The 17,881-nt window shown below is 38.8% G+C and overlaps 1 protein-coding gene across 1 annotated transcript in view; it reads right to left on the bottom strand.

The window, feature by feature from the left end:
- The window catches only part of PAXBP1 (PAX3 and PAX7 binding protein 1), a 30,874-nt gene extending 23,409 nt beyond the window's left edge, over positions 1-7,465 (bottom strand). Inside the window, exons 1-3 of the mRNA XM_019730202.2 lie at positions 6,858-7,465; positions 5,248-5,376; positions 846-1,022 (exon numbers count right to left, since the gene is read on the bottom strand). Of these exons, the coding sequence (XP_019585761.2) occupies positions 846-1,022; positions 5,248-5,376; positions 6,858-7,344 (793 nt within the window). The 5' untranslated portion in view covers positions 7,345-7,465. The remainder of the gene's footprint in view (positions 1-845; positions 1,023-5,247; positions 5,377-6,857) is intronic.
- Between the last annotated feature and the right edge of the window lie 10,416 nt (positions 7,466-17,881).

The following is a 17,881-nucleotide window of genomic DNA, read 5'->3' as shown; positions in this document are numbered from 1 at the left end:
AGTCACTAAGGAAACTAAAAAGAATATATAATGGTAGTATGCAAGGGGAAGAGTGTATATGGGGGGAGCCACCAAAAGTAGTTTTATTTTTAACTGTAATTTTTTTCATTTTAAAAAAACACCAAAATAGTCACATTACTAAACTAGAAAATTACTAAACTAGAAAATTATTAAACTAGAAAATAAAAATTAAGATGTTGCAATGAAAACATTATTTCCTTGGGATAAATTTCTAGATATGGAATTACAGGGTCAAAGAGTAAGAACATTTGAAATCTATTGATTCATATTGCCAAATAGCTTCTCTTAAGGACTGCACCAATCAGAATGTTACTAGATCTACGTATATAATTTTTCACAACTTTACCAGCCCAGAGTAAGCATTTTTAAACTTTATAAACAAAAATGAGTTAAATGATACCTCTTCATAATTTAAATTTAGCTACTAAACACATATTTATTCAAAAGCCGATTAGCCACTGAAGAGATATGCAAATTATTTCCTATAGAAAAGTAAAAACGAAGAAAGTATGGACAGAAAACTATTAGTTTTGCTTAGAAGGAGTTCTAAAAAAGTGAAAGGCTTTTTCTGAAATACGTTAAAAAAAAAAAAGACTTCAGTACCATTTATCCATCTACTTGAAGCCCTTTGATAAAAACTGCCTGTCTTACAATGGACTTGGAAAGTCAGGAAGTTTCTAGTTCTCTCACTTTTTATACTTGCAAAAGTTAACACCCTGCCTTCAAACAAGGATGTCAAAAGAAACACCACTTACTCTTTTCTTAACAACCATCAACCACCTGGAGGGGCTTACTTCAGTTGAGAAGTATTTGCAAGTACATACCTGGACGGAGAACATTCAAAGAAGATAAAGCATTTGAAAAGGCTCCACCAGCCTTTGGCTTTTCTTCTTCCTTCTCGCTTTCCATATCCATTTCATCTTCACCATGTTCACTAATAACAACTCCATCTTCTTGACTGCTGTCCTTAACGTGTCCTGTTTTGTCCAAAGGTGGTTCATCTACATTTTTGGAAAAATTAAAATGATTTTAAAACAGAATCAATCAAGGCACTTTTTATTTGATTATGGGTTTGATTCATTAAAGCTTGAACTATTTTAATTGTTTACCAAAACCTCAAACTACTAATGTATGAAAATGAAGTACCACAACAACAGACACATTTGGGAGATCATATAAAAATAATACACAGGTCACAGAGATGCATTTGAGGCCCTGCTCAATCCCATCTTTAGTTAATTTTATCAAAATTTTACTAATTTATCAAAATTAACTGTTTCTTCCTCTAAACTCCCATAGGTAACTGTTCCTACCTCCTTGAAGCATTATTTCATTTTATGTGTCAGCATTTCATTAAACTCTAAGCCCATTCCAGGCAGCTTTTATCAAAAACAAAGTTTACAGACCAGATATCTTCTTAGTTTATAACCATTTGTCAACCGTCATCTGAAGGAGTGAGACCCAAGTCACTTTTAGACTGGGTGACCCTGGCCCCACTGCCATGACTAAGTATTTAAGAATAAATTTGTGACCATATCAGAGACAACCTGATGCTCTTTCTGGGAATCTAGAACTGGGACAGAGACACAAAGTCAGAGACCAAGGGGCACTAAGTACAGCCACACATACACCAGGAAGGAAGCTGTGCAGTGGCCATATTCTGCCATGTGGACAGAGAAGAGAGATCTCAGTTCTAATTCTCAGGCCTTTCCCAGGCCAGTTTCAAGACTGCTTTCCTGCCTGGGTTTCAGGAAGTCTGTAGAGGTTTAATCTACACCAAGTGGTTTGCTTTACTAGATAGTCCTATTATATCCTCCACCCCAGGCAAAAATAAAGAAAATCAAAATGTTTTTCACCTTGAAGCAATTGAACCTGGCAATGCACACAAGAGGCACAATGAATATAATGAAAGAATAAAACAAGTCTGTTCTAAATATGAAAGATACCCTTCTATTGTTTCCCTAGCATGCTCTCCTCCAAATATTGCTTCCAAAGTTCTCTATTCTTCTTAAACCATATTCTACCCCCCTAAACAAGAGTCCCAGGGATAATAACCATGCCGCTACCCCCCTTAACTTTACTGAGCTAAAAATTTAGGTCGTTCTGTTTTAGGTTCTTTTTCCAGTTACCATACTACCTTATTAGCCATAGACTTCCTTCTGAAGTACATCCTGAGGCTATGAGATTTGAAAACTCACTTTACCAGACACATATAATTAGATAGAGTCAAAAACTACCCATTTCCTTCTGCTCTCAATCTATGCTAAATCAATGGCTTTTAATAGACAAAACAGAACTGCAAAAGGTCTACCACATCAGATATGCTCAGATAATGATTTCCGAAGATTTTAAAAGATCCAGTGTTTCGTTAAGTTCACAAGTATTTGCTTGTGATTGAGCAAATACTAGTCCAAAACACAGTGACTGCTGAATTTTTGTTGGTGGTCACGTACTATGCTTCCAGACATCTTTATAAAAAGAAATGTTCAATAACCTTTTTCTAGGCTCCTCTTCGCCCTCAATTTTACTTTTTGCTACTACTTCAGGAAACTTGCTCCCATAAGTATTCTCATTACCTTGAACTTGATCAGGCTCTCCCTCTCCTCTTCTTTAGTCTTCAAAGACACATAGAGCTTCTCTTTATCAAAATAACTTCTACCTGATCCCAGTGGTCTCTCTAGCTATTGTTCTCTACTTCTCTCTGTCAAACTTCCCAAAGAAGCAGTGTGGACTGGCTGCCTTCTACCTCATCAACTTGCAAGCCTCAACCCTGGCAAATGGCCTTTGGGTTCTCCCACTCTAAGGTCACCAGCTAACCCAATGGCTGCAGCCACAGCTAATTCATACAATATTATTGAACAATTTAGCAAAAGATGTTCCTTCCTCCAAATAGGCACAGAGCTTGGGTAGTGGACCAGTCTCTTTTGCCACGTGCCCTCTTCCAGAAAAAATCATAGCAATCCTGCCAAAAGCTAGCCCTTCCTCGGTCTTTACTTTTCCTGACCTTTCTAGAACTATTTCATACACCTGACCATCGTCATCTTGAAACTTTCCTGTCTTTTCCCCTTTAACCTTTATGATTCTTTTATCTCTTTAGTAAATTCTCTTCTCTATGTGCATCTTTCTACAGGTAGAAGTCTTTGGTCCTCTGGAACTTTTCCTTTATGCTGCTCCTTCATCAACAATTCCATTACTTTCAGTGTTTTAATTATCATCTCAATAAGCACCATACCTAAATCTACATCTCCAACTGTTCACTGGCTATTCCACTCAAATTCAAGTTTAAAAGTGAACTCATTATTTTAGGAAGACCACACAAATAGGTTTTCCAAGGCAATACCCTTGTTTTGAAGTTAATGCATCTCTGCCTATCTACGGAGGGTTGGGGTAGAAAGAGTTCAGGTTTGTGAGTTAATGAAAGAACTCCAGAGCACCATAATTTTTGTATAATGCTGACAATTTATAATATAGAGGTTCCACCTTTGGAGAGGACATTAACTGAGTTATTGGGTGAGAGTTATGTGAAAGTGGAAAGATGGGTCACAGACGATGGCTTCATAAACCTCATACCTACTTCAATATCTAAATGGTCCTTTTTCCTTACCTTTCTTGTTTTATTTCATCACACAAGTGGATTCTCAAGAAATCTGGAAAAAATGAAGCAGTATCCAAGACTCCAAGATCATCAGTTCCCCTAAAAATACTCCTCCTCCCACATGCCCTCCCTATTTCTGTTTACGATACATAATTATTCTCTCAGTCACCCTGGCACAAAAGCTCAAATTTGACTACTTCTTTTGACTCAATGGCTAAAGCACACATCAAGCCTACCAATTCTACCCTTGGGACGTTTCTCAAATAATCTTTTCTTTGCATTTCTTCTCCTAGACCCACAGCAAACATTTTTAATTCATCCAAAATTTTCCACCAAGACCAAAAAAGCCTCCGTCTTGCTCAACTGAGACCTTTTTAAACCCACTAGTAATGGATTAAAACTGACCCTTGCATTTCAAGTGCTTTAGGCCTCCAATCTTTCCTCATGCCAATCCATGCTGCATGCTAATACCAGGTGAAGATTTCAAAAGGCATTTATCACGTCACCATCTTGGCAAGCCAGTGAACACAGCAACTCTAAACCCCTGACTGAATACTAAACATGCTCCACAATCTGTCAACAGCGGACCTTTCTCCCTAAACATCTTCGTCTACTAATCACCTACTTTGGCCTGTCAGGTGTGCGTGTTCTTTTCCCAAACAGCCCTGGTCACTTTAATCTGTAATAATACCCCCATACCCTCCCTCTTCTCTTTTGGAATTCAAGTTATCAAAAAGATCCAGCTTCAAATTCTATTTTCTCTATGAAGCATTCCTTCTCCCGCCACTTAAAATAAAGTGGTTACTCTTTAAACAATTCATTGGACATTTTGCCAAACACTGGGTCCAATTATACGTTTAAGTGATGTTGTCTCCAAAATTCGACTGTAAATTTGAGATATGACATACTTTTTCACATTAAGCCTGTTGCTGAGAAACTGGGAAATAATCATTCTATCTTTAATTTCATGAAATAAAAAGATTTCACTAGGTTATTTGCATGAAAATAACTCAGACCATAACATAGAATACTGGATCCACTTTCCTAAAGACAAATTAACTGCTTACAATTTTTCAACTTAGTGTGAGAGAACATGAGAAGTGTATACGATGTAGGCAGGTGCCTCGCACTGAGGACTCTTCATCCAGGTGAGTAATAAGGCTGTGTGGAGTGGGAGTATCAACATTCAACTTAGGGCATTCCTAAAAATTCTCTAGTAATTGAACCAACTGTAGAAATACCACCAAAGAAACTGAAAATCTGTCTCTATAAAACACAAGTACAGGGATTTACACAGTATTCCCTCAAACAGGAGTAAACCTGTCTCAGGTGTAAGTGGGAAACCTTTCTCTGTTCAACAACAGTCTGAACACTAGTAGGAAAATTGGGAGAGGACTTCGTCACTGCAGTAGACACAGTACAGGTGTGATGATTCTGTCTTTTGAAAAAATACATTTACAATGCAATTGTGTTACAATTAAATAAAAGAACTGTATCGCCACTCAATTGGACCCTTGACAAGGACAGAGTAAACTAAATGGATTCACTATATATATAGCAAATCCATTCAATCGCTGTGAGAGAGTTCTCATTTTTTCATTTCAAAAGAATCCTATTAATTTGGTACTTACTATCGGCTGATGAGTTGAGTTCTGTCTTAATCTTCGATTTTTCAAGATCTTCTTTATATTCTTTCTTAAGTAGTTTTACTATCTTTTTGCTATAACTTGATTTCTTCACTTTGAAAACTTCTTCAGTTTCTTAAAAAAGAAATTAAATGAAGTCTGTAGAAACAATTTTCAGACAATATTTTTCTTCCCTTCTAACTTCCACACGTTACATGCTTTTCAAATTCTTCCAAACACATACTCATACACTCCAAAGCATTACATAATTTGAAGTTAACTCACATCTGTCATAAATTCTCAAAAACTGAAGTCAACTTTATAAATTAATCTGAAATAATGTGAATTTGAGACTTTTTTAAAAAAGGCACAACACATGTAAATCACACAAAATTTTCCTATGTCCTATTGTCTTCCTTAAATCATCTATTTCAGGAGGGAAAAAAATATCATTGAAAGAGCACTTAATCACCAAATTATTATGGTATCTGAAACAAAATATCCAAAATCGAAAGATACTGGTTAACACAGCTGTCAAGTCTTAGTAACCCCGTATCATCACAAACTGACATACTGTTATTTCAAGACTAAGCTGGGAACAAAACTCTTTTCCAAAATAAATTTTGATGATGTATCCATTGTCTTGTATTTCAAACTTCTGAAGTCAAACACAAAACTTTACCAAATAGTTCTTACATCATCAAAGACAAAAACCTGGCTACATTCCTCTGAAACCTAAACAAACAAACAAAAATCACAGAAAGGCTGAAGAGAAACTGTTTACCTTACTGGAAACATAAAAGCATCTCACGTCAAGAGGACAGTGAGATTTTCCAAAGTGTCAGTTTCTTATTTTATAATGACTTAATTGGGTTATACAAACACACAAACAACTGGTCAGAAAGTAAAAACATTTAACTCTCATCTACGATCAGAAATCTAAACTCACTGCAACCTGGCCTTTCACTGCTTGGATAAACTGCCCTGAATTACTATTACACCGTCTCTCCTCATTGTCCAAAAGTAGATATGAGAAGGACGGACATCTGTACCCCTATTTACTTTTATGGGGAAACTGAGGCTGAGCGATTGCAAGGGACTGGCCCAAGGTGACTCAAAATCAGAGCTTCAACTTCAGGCTTCTGTTCCAGACCTAGTATTACTCCTTTACAAACCCGGCCTTCTGCTCAAAGATGTCTGGACAGAGCACCCAAGAGGCGTGGGCACAGTGACCTGCAGAGGGCACAGAGAACGTGCCAAGAACAGTCAGGGGACCCAACTCAAGTTGTCCCTGAAACACACCCGCAGGACAGGGAACACTGAACTTCCAATTGAAAAACTCAGGATGACTGATCTGAGCTCTGGCCCCTCGGAGTAGAAAATGCACAGAAGGACGGTGAGGGGGCGGTGGTTAATAAAGGCGGCGCGGGAACAAGTCCCCCGCCGGAGCAGAAGGCCGGAGGCGGGGAAAGATGTGCAGCAGGTCGAGCGGGAAGGGGCTCCGTTCCGGGATGCGGGGGCTGGGCGTCCGGGGAGTGCGGGGAACCCGGGGGATGGGGGTCTGGGGAGCTGAAGGAAGGATGCCCGGGCCTGGGGGCCCGAAGCACGGCGGCTACCTTCCTCCTCGTCCTGGAAGCTGAGCAGACTGGCCCGGGGCACCTCTTTGTTCTCACGCGGCCTCTTGCGCGGCTTCAGCCCGTTGCCGGGTTCCGCGCTGCCCGGGAAGCAGGCTCCGGCCTCAGCCCCGGGGCCCGAGGTCAGTGCAGAAGGCAGCGGCAGCCCCGGGCCCAGCAGCGACTCCCCCCCGGGGGCCCTGTCGCTGCCTCCGGGGCCCGGCTCTTCGCCAGTGCCCGGCGGCGGCAGCAACGGCGGCGGCTCCTGCTCCTCATCGCGTTCTCGCTCCTCCTCCTCCGAGTCATTCCGCTTGCGCACGTTCACTCGCCGGGCCTTTCGGAACATTCCCGCGGCCCGCACGGCGGCCTCACACCCGCACCCACACGGCAGCCCCGGCAGCGCCGAGCTACAGACGGCGCACGCGCGCTCTCTCAATCTCCAGCCGGGTCCTGTCTTTCCTCCCGCTACCGCGCACCACCGAGCGCGCATGCGCTAGCACTCTCACTGCTTGAAGCGAACTCCGCGTCTCTCGCGAGAACGTCAGCTTTTGCACTGTCCTCTGTTGGCGTGGAGGAATATTGGCACGGAACTCTCGGACCCCGGTACTATCCGACGGGTCACAAAGAGGATCATAGAGACGAGAAGAAAGAGTAAGCTCCGTCGTCCCTAAGCCGATGGTGCTGCAGTGCGTCTTCCGCACTTAGGCAGAGCTATAGCCGTCACGCGAGGAGGCCTCCCGCCAAGCGCTGGGCGGGGCAAATAGAGGAGAAGTGGGCGGAGGGTGGGGGAGGGAGAGGCGCAGGAGCCAGAGGAGGCGCGAGCTTTGGTGAGAGAGCGTGGGCTCCAGGGCGCGGGATATGCTCGAAACTGAATTGAGGTGTGATGTGGCAATTATCACTAACCGTATTGACATTCGTATTTCTACAGCATTGTAGCTACAGAGTACGTTCAAAACCATTGTGTTTCATTTGTGATAGGTGTTACGTGGTCTGATATTTTAGCCCCCTTCCTTTTATTACAACGAAAGCAAAAGTGTTTTACTGTTTTCGACCGAATGCCAAGTTTGCTAGCAGTCCTGAAATGGCCAATTTCAGACACACACGAAAATCGACTTGGGGCGGTGCGGGTGGTTGTGACATTGAAGACTTCGTCACAATCTTAACCGGCCAGGTAACAATCTTAACTGTCAAGGCCGGCATAGGGTACTTTACTCTGAGGCTGAACTGACAGGCTTTCTTTCCCGTTGCATCACCAAGCTTGGGGTCTTTATCTTCACATGTGCGCGTATAAGTGAATTTTTTTTCATGTCTCAAAATTCAAAAGGTATTCATATAGTGAAAAAAAGATAAAGCATAACACCCATCTCTAGAAGCCTTCCAGTTCAGTGGGAATATTAAAAGTTTCTCATCCTCCATAAATATTCTGTGAACAAAAAAGCAAATACATATGTATATTTTTATGAATTATCTTTTTTACACAGTGTATAAAACAGTGCATTTTTAGTCTAATATAAATTGAAAATCAGTTCATATCTGTACATATATCATTGCCTCTTCTTTTACCCAACTACATTGTTGAAATGTACCATAATTTATGTAACCAGTCCCATAAAAATTGAGATTAAGGTTATTGCCAGTCTTGGTATAATAATGTTGCAATAAAAGCTTCAAAAAAATGGTCACAACCTTAGAGTGAACTAGAATTGGAATTGCTAGATCCACATGTGTGCATTTGTAATTTTGCTGATTCTGAATTGCTCTTTACAGAAACTGTACCAATTTGTACTTCCACTGGCAAATATGAGGGTGCCTATTTGCCTATGCCATCCTGTCAAAATTTCACTTAAGATTTAAATTCCAAGTTGAAGTAGACAATCCTAAGCCCACTAAGAATTTCTGTGTCATACACACCAGCCTTTTTTCTCTGGTTTTCTTTGATTGGATTTGAGATCTGCCCACCAGGACTCACTTTTGGAAACTGGTCCTCTGTAACATTTTCTTCTATTTAATAGGAAAAGTTAATAACATCTGACTTCCATTCTGTTCACATTACTCGTAAATTCTTATATTCTGGCTGTTCAGCATTGATTTAAGTTCTGATTCCAACAAAGTGTTTCATTGGTGAAATTGAACTCCAATTCCCATCACAAAAGATTCAAATTGTGCCGGGTCAGCCTGCAGACACCTGAGCCAACAGACAGATTAGCAGTAACGTGATCAGGGTAGAGGTAGCAAAGATAAGGTCCAAAGCAGAATATGTTAATATGTTGGCCTAAAACTTCAAAAACATCTTCCACTGTAAAAGTGTTAATTGAATATGGGTATAGGGGAGAACACTTGCATTTTAAAGTGAGCCAAGGTATCAAAAGACAACAAATGTAGTTATCATTTTGACAGTCTACCTATTCAGAGAATTAAAGGGCAAAGTTAAACACTTAAGTTACCTTTCTGCCCAAGTAAGCCAGAGGTCCTTCCAGAGGTTATAGACCTGTGGAAATTAAATTCCTGAAAATGAATAGCTTGTCAGCAGTATATTATCAGAAATTCATTATTTTATAAAGTACTTCTGTGCTTTAAGCATTAAACTGGTTTATTGAATGTAGTATGTCATCACCATTTAATATTGGAGTGTCTTTAATATTCTGGAAAGACAAATATTGCTTACATAGAACTATTACATCAACTACCATGTTTCCCCAAAAATAAGACCTAGCTGGACAATCAGCTCTTATGTGTCTTTTGGAGCAAAAATTAATATAAGACCTGGTCTTATTTTACTATAATATAAGACCTGGTATAATATAAAATAGTATAATATAATATATAATATAATACAATACTGGGTCTTATTTTACTATGATATAAGACCAGGTATAATATAATGTAATCTAATATAATACCGGGTCTTATATTAATTTTTGCTCCAAAAGACGCATTAGAGCTGATTGTCCGGCGAGGTCTTTTTTTCAGGGAAACAGAGTATTTTGTTTGAATCAATAAGTTGATGCAGTTCTTTTAAAAAAGTCACCATTCCAAGCAAAAATTCTGATTAGTTTTTTCACTAAATTGAGACTTTCATGGAATAATTGACCCATAAATTCAGACAAAATAGCCAAACCAGTTATGTTTGTTTTGTTTGCCGACTCAGTATTAGACTCGGTAGTCTGGAACAGTGGTTACCCAATGCAGGTCTATGAAAAGTTTTCCTTAGTCAGCTGCCAAATGAGAAGAATAAGGACAGTCTGTCTGTGTAGAGTAGCCAAGATGTCCTTACTTGGGGAAAAAAATAGTCCTTTATTCTGAGATTGTCTTTCTCTTTCCATGTTCAGATACTAAAATCTCTTTCCTTCTGTGAAATAATGGTGATAGTGTTTGTTTGTTTTTACATCTTTATTTGGCAAACTGAAAAATAATGAAAGCTAAGAGTCTAACCCCAATTTTTTATTTTACCTAAAATTTTTATTTGGCAGGCAAAATCTGATAGTCTAGGCATCCCTGATCTAGAAATTTTTTCTTTTCTTTCTAAAACTATAACTCAAGAATTCTACTCTGGAAAACTAAGCTGAATAAATTATTTAATTAAAAAATTTTTAAACCTTGCCTTGCTGAAAGCAGTTCTGCATTAACTTATGGTAAAATGTAAGCTTTGTCGGGGAGAAGATTTTATGTTTTGTTCACTGCTGTCTTCACAGTACTTGCAATAGAGCCTGGCACACAATAGGCAATAAATATTAGTTGATTGAATGGTGCTGGACAATATCTGTTTCTTTAATTAGTGATAAATATTTTACCCTATGTTAATATACATTAACATTTTCTACAGCTTGCATCCCTTTATTCCCAACACAAGATTACAATACATTTGTTATAAATTTCTCAGTGGATTAGTTTTTAAAGTAGTAATTAATACCCTTCCTCTGCTTTTAGGAACTGCCTCTTATAGTGAGAAGGCTGGAAGCCTAGGAATGGTACTGGCTGGGCAAAGGATTGGCACCTGATCCAAGGTGGGCCAATCAGGTCCTCCCAAGATTTTGCACTTGAAACAGAGACAATGAGGGGCTGAAATTGGAAGGAACTCAGAAGCCAAAGGAAAGCCACAAATTACCATGTCAATCCAGGAGCTGAGAAAATTAGTCTGTGTACCAGGAGAGAAGAATGAAGCAGAAGAGGACCGAGAGAGGAGCATGTGGGATTCTCGTGCCTTTCCAGTTCTTGTTCACAACTCTTCTTGAAGCAGGACCGTGCGCCTGTCTGTGCAGGATACCCCGAAAATCCTCAGAATAAATTTCTTTTATGTTTTGTTATTGATGATGATGGTTTGTTGTTTGTGTGTGTATTTGCTTAAAGCAGCTTAAGTTTGTTTCCATTAGTTAAGAACCAAAGAACACTAGAACTGAAGAATTCTAACAAAATAACCAAGTTATTTTAGTTTTGTAGTAATGTTAATTTTATCTGTGTCAATTACACTATTATTTTTTAAAAATTTAACAGCTTAATAACTCTTCAGCTATAGCTTTTGTTCAGAAAGGAGCTTTTCTTTTTTAAAGATATCCATACAGATATACTCACTGGCATTTAAGCAGTGGATAAAAGCAAGGAAAACTCTTTATCTTCCAAGTATATACTAGTTGTGAAAAATGGGAGACAAATACCTTCATCCAGAGCATGTGAATGGTTCTATTTAAAATTGGTGTAAAATTTCTATAAATTCTCTCGAACTCCATTGAAATTTAGCCACTGTATCTAATTCTATCTTTTCTACCAAACTGTTATTATTAATGGAATCCAGATTTTAAAAATTCAGACTTTTAAAAGTTGATTTTTTTTATATTTTTTCAAAATCCCCAGTGGAGAGCTACTCAACTTTTATGAAGTATTGGCAATTCAATTGTAATGGCTGTTCCTTCATTTGCTGAAAGGACGGTTTCTCCAACAACAACAAAAAAAGCAGAATTTTTTCTCTTCCTCCAAATTTAGACTGTCATAATAAAAGTAAACAATGTTTTATTTCCTTGCATGGAAATTTTGAACTTATTCAGTATTTTAAAAATATATCTGCTATTTAAACTTGGTAATTCTGTTATCCATCCACTCAATAAAACTTATTGAGCATATGCTATGTTCTAGGCAATAGGAATATAATAGTGAACAAGACAGACATGTTCTTTCTCCTAAATCTGTAGTCAGGTGCTGGAGACAGATGATAAGTGAATAAACAAAAATGGCAGTTATATTATGAAGAAATCAATAGGATATTACATCTTAAGAACCACAGATACAAAATGATAGAAATTTCAATTTGATTCATTTTTTCCTATGTGATGGCCATTTAAATATCTTTTATTATTATTATTAACTGAAAGCAACAAAGGAACAAGACAGACAAATAAAGATGAAAAAATTCACAGACACAGACAACAGTTTAGTGGTTACCAGACGGTAAGGGGCGTGGGGGGTGGTAGATGATGGTAAATGGGATCAAATATATGGTGATGGAAGGAGAACTGACTGGATGGTAAACACACAATGTAATACATAGATGATATATTACAGAATTGTACATTTGAAACCTATGTAACTTGACTAACCATTGTCACCCCAATAAACTTTAATTAAATTTATTCTTGGTAAATATGTGAAGATTTCTGGGATTGAGGCACAACATTTCCCTTCAAGGTGATTATAATTAATAGCTCCAGGATGTCTCCTTTAGTACACTTTTCTTAGAATATTTTATGTTAAATAAAGAGCAGTTGAAATCATTTTATCCAGTTCAGTATTTTACGTCTTCTAGTGTTAATAGTTGAAAGAATGTAATTCATAATCATGGTACCGATGTGATATATTCACAATGGGTACTTTATGAGTACATCTAAGAAATATACAACCAGTGTAAAAGCAAAAATAGCAATGCATCCGTTCTGAAAGAACTCACCTATCTTCGCTCAATATCATACATAGTGTCGGTCCTTGAGGAAAAATATGAAAGCAGATACATTTTATTAAGACAACAGAGTTATAAGTATCTCTTCTGGTTATAAAAGATGTGAGAATGTTTCTTTTTTCTGTGTTATTTAGTTCTAGAGGGCAACAAAGTTGTACAATAAATACACAGTAACGTTACAGTACCATTACAGAGGGAAGAATCTAATCAAGCTTCAAATTCCTTAAAAACTAAGTAGACTTTTAAAATAACCTTATTCTAATGATAAAAGCACTACCTACACATTTTAGAAATTTAGCAAATGCAGAATAATACAAAGAATATGTCGTGTGGGGAACCCTGCTCGCTGCGCCATTTGTATTGCAGGGCGGCCTGCGGGGTCTCTGGTCCTGCTCCCCACATAAGAACGCAAGATATGGCTAGGCCAAAAAGGAACACCCACGGAGCCATAGGTAGGGGAGTCATACCACTACCGTCTCACTGGAGGCTGGATCCATACGATCTGCAACCTGCCGTCCGCTTCTCTGTCTGCCAACTAACCGACTCACCAACCAACGCACCCGTGGCAGTTATATCAGTGGCTAATTGGCTAACTGGTTACAGCTGATGGCCAACTAGCCATAGCCGACGGCCATCTACTACCCGAGCCAGCACCTTTCCACGTGAGGCCGAGAGCCTGGAAACTGTACTTCTAACTCTGTTCCCACATGCCACCGCTACAGGGTCTCGCATCACAATCTACACGATAAGCGTCTTCCCCGAGGATCCCTGTGCGAGGAGCCTGGAGGTGAATGCAGTATCCTGGACACAGCCAGGGTTTCTCAGGGCACCACCAGTTCTTCTGGGCACAGCCAGATTTCCTGGACTTCCTAGGGTACCACCAGTCTCCTCCTGCCCTCCTGGCAGGCGGTACTGTCACACTGTAACCACGTGTAGGGGCTGTGGCAACACCTGAGGAGGGTGGTGAGCATGCCCGCGTGTCACTGCTTTCACCACCTGGATCCGGAGACGGAACTCTCCTACCAACATCTGTAAGCTGAGGCCATGTAGCACATCCACCCCTAGAATATACTCCGGAACGGGGGAGACATACACCTTGTAGGTACAGGGGGGTGGGGTGAAGCCTTCCTATACCCAGTTATGAGATAAGGCTGTAATTTGAAGCAGTAAGCACTTTTTCTAGCATCATTTATGTAGTAGTACATCTTATTGGATTTTCCCTGTCACAAAGTGAATTTATGTTTATCAAAAAAATTGTTTTAAATCAAGATGCTCAAGAAAAAGAAAATAGAAATCACTTCTAATACCTAGATACTGTTAATATTTTAGTATTTGTCCTTCTAATCTTTTTATTTATTTATTTATTGGCTTCAAATAGCATTTATTGAATTACTTTCCCTTTTTCCCATGGATTTGTGATTTTACTCTTAACATATGCTAATTTTTAAAACTCGGGGATCTGTTTTTGAGCTGTCCTTACTGCTTTATTTATTTGTCTGTGTATTGTTGTGCCTTTGTCATTTAAATTGGTGAGACCCATTATTTATGGTATGTTCTCCGCTCTGTAGAGCCAGCTTCCCCTCATTGCTTTCCTAAAGTTTAGATTGAGCATACATCACTTGTGTATTATTCTGAGTTGTGCCTAGAGACTCTGCCAAATTTAAAACACATTAAACATTTGAAGAGAACAGGCTCAGCATAAAACAGAAAGGTCTTTTTACGTTGCTTTTTTCCCGTAACAAATCATACCAGGTTGACAAACATCCCGCTATAAATTCTGGAGAGAGCGAGAGAGATCCTGAAGTTATCAGTGAGCAAGTCTGAGAAATGGAAATTGATTGCCCAACTCCCATTTTTAACTTCAATTGTGTAAAGTGCTATTAATATCTTTTCTTCATGCCTTTGTTTCTTCCTTACTTTCAGGGGGCTTTAATAGGTTCACTCAAGGATTTTAACCCCTGTCTCATTTTCCCCATAAGACCTTAAATTCCTCACCCCATCCCCACCCCCATGTCCCCCCTCAGGTTTTCAGGATCATGACTCTGGATGTTGAAGAGTGGGGCTGCTTCATGCTGAATGCAAATTTCCTAAAATTCCCACCTCTAGCTCTGGCAATTGAAATTGGGCATTTCAATACTGCAAGTGACTCTCCACACCCTGAAGTCATGGTCTTCACTCAGTTCCTTCATCTTTCTACCCCAGTTAGTGGGGTGCTGAGACACTTTTGTACTGGCTCATCAGAGCTGACGGTTAAATTTTCAGGAACTTTGCAAGCTGGTTGTTAAATAGTCATTATTAAAAATTAAGTTATATAAACTTACCATTAAATAAATTTTATAAAAACAAAGATAAGGGCTCCTCAGAACTCATCACGTCTTAATTATTCTACTGCATTTTACTATTATTTATGCTCCTGAGGTTTCTTGTGCCTTTGGTATCTGTAGGGTTGAAATGCTCTATAACGATGTCCTTCTGTGCGTCTTTGCTCAACTCTGTCTTCAATGACTTCTCTTGGTAGCTTGACATTGGTGATGGTGGCAATATTCACACCACTGAAACTGGACAACGCCACATATCAGGGTTTGCTTTATTGTTTTGTTGAGTGTGATGCAGAAAATGTTACCCATGCAGATTAAACTTAAAAATGCATCATGTCTACAGCTCTTACATTGTAAATAGTCCCCCAAATTGAGGAAATATTACTCCAGTACTTAAAAACTATTATTTGATTCAGCAAAGAATTTGCTTACATCATTGACCAACAAGTGACATTCCCACATACATCTTCCTTGTTTAACTTTCTTCTTACGCCTCATGTAAATGAAAATAACCAACATTCAAGCCAGACTACACTCACTCATCAGTTGCACCCTAGGTTAGCTTTGGATAAAAGAGTTTGGTTAAAATTAACTAAAGAGTTCTTTGAGAATGAATTCTGTACATAGAGTTTATAATGAAGATTGTCATATATTTTATTATCACTTGTAAATTTTGTGCTACACATCCTTTATATTAGTAAAATTTATAATAAACATATACTTATATATTCTTGTGTTTTTTTTCAATTTTTTTGGAGAGCTGGTAGTTAAAGTTTTACCAGCACACCACTGATCAGAGATGACAGACAGCTAGGCCCAGGCTTGATGGGGACTATGGACATAGTTTGTTTGACCCACACAGTGTTACTGAAGGCAACAAACAAACCCAAGAGGAACAGTGTGCCAACATTTGCAAGTTGTGAGATTTCACATAAAAACCTGGAATTCCTAATTCTCTTGAAGGATTGGATCTGGCCCCATTGTATTCTCTCATGGCACACTCAGCCAAAGCTGAGCTGCTGTGGACCCTTCAAGGAGAGTGGGCACTCTCAGTTTGCCACCATCTCCACGACTCCCTGTTGTCCATCGCCTGGCTCTGCAGCTGAGCACCAAATGCCATTCTTCCCTGTGTACGTGCAGTGGATTTTCTGTTCCTTATTTATCCTCTGTTCCTTATTTATCCTCTGAACCACATTTTCAGTGGTTCAAAATCTGGCAACCTCAAGCTTGATTTATAACTAAACTAACGTTCCTCTTCTATTGACTTACGTCCCATTGACTCACGGTTATTTCTTATAAGAATCACTTAAATTATATGAGACAGGGCTTCAACACTATTAAAAGCCACCAAATGGAAGATAGGCACATTAAGATACTCAGAATTTCTAACATCATTTAACTTTATACTTTACTAGTAAAAATCCACTAAGATTCAATTTTTTACATTTTCAGTAACTAATGGCAGTAACTATATTTATTATTAATCTTTTCACTTATGTCCTTCTTGCCTTTCCTTTCCCTCCCTTTTCTTTCCTTCTTTGTCTTTTTCTATCACTTTAATCTTACCTCTCAAGGAGAATGTCAGTAATGAGGTCATTACATTTTCTATTAAAATTCATACTTTGGTCTTAGTTGTGGCCTATTTAAAACACAGACATTATGGACTCATGCCAATTAGCCTGAATGGCCAAATCTCCCACCAATTAAGCACATGTAGACATATCAGGTTATTTCAGTTACCCCATGTCAAGGTTAAGAGAAAAATATCATGAATGTGATCTAAAGTCATCCACCCCCAGACATCCTCTCAGTTCATAATAAAGCTATTTCTTGTCGTTATGGTATCATGAATGCAATAGTGTTTCAATTTCTTTGCACTCTGAGTTTAGACATCTGTACCATAATTACCATCGATTCTTTATATTCCACTTTAATAGTACAGTTGGGTCTCTGTGGAGGACAGTTTTCTTTGTGCAATGATGAATCGGTTTAACTTTTTAAAAAATGTTGCTTTAGTTCTTTGTATCAACACACATAAAACCATTTTGTGTTAACCATGTCATACTTAACTTTCCGGTTTGAAATGTCCCAATGGACTGAGCCCTAAAAGTTCTTTTGTGAATTACCTATTAGTCGTATGAGCATTTAACCCATAGGAATAATGTTACTGTGTTTTCCCGAAAATAAGACGTAGCCAGACCATCAGCTCTAATCCGTCTTTTGGAGCAAAAATTAACATAAGACCGGGTCTTATTTTAATACAATATAAGACCAGGTCATATCATATCATATCATATCATATCATATCATATCATATCATATCATACCGTGTATAATATAATATTATATATAACATAATACCGGCTCTTATATTAATTTTTACTCCAAAAGACACATTAGAACTGATGGTCTGGCTAGGTCTTATTTCCAGGGAAACACAGTATGAGTGCTTATTAGATTCCCAGGCTAGCCCCTAAACATCGTTCATATGGCATTAATCTAAGTTCTGATTTCTGGAGCAGGAGAAGGAAGATGAGAGGGATGACGAAAATGAGAGAAGTAGGGGAAATTGTGTCGCTGAGATAGAAGGAGGCAAATAACGAGAAGAAAACACAAGAGAAGGGCTAGAAGAGGAAAATGTCTCTTGATTCTAAGCAAAATTTTAAGGTATACGCAATTATTGTTGTGTCCCCCAATCGCCCTTCTATTCCCCCTCCTCGAGACCCCAGTGCCCTCATTTGGTCCTAAATTTCCACACTATCCAG

The sequence above is a fragment of the Rhinolophus sinicus genome, linkage group LG01, assembly GCF_036562045.2.
Source record: "Rhinolophus sinicus isolate RSC01 linkage group LG01, ASM3656204v1, whole genome shotgun sequence".
Classification (NCBI taxonomy): Eukaryota; Metazoa; Chordata; class Mammalia; order Chiroptera; family Rhinolophidae; genus Rhinolophus; species Rhinolophus sinicus.
The sequence above is the reverse complement of the archived record's forward strand: the minus strand, read 5'-3'. Positions and strand labels throughout refer to the sequence as shown.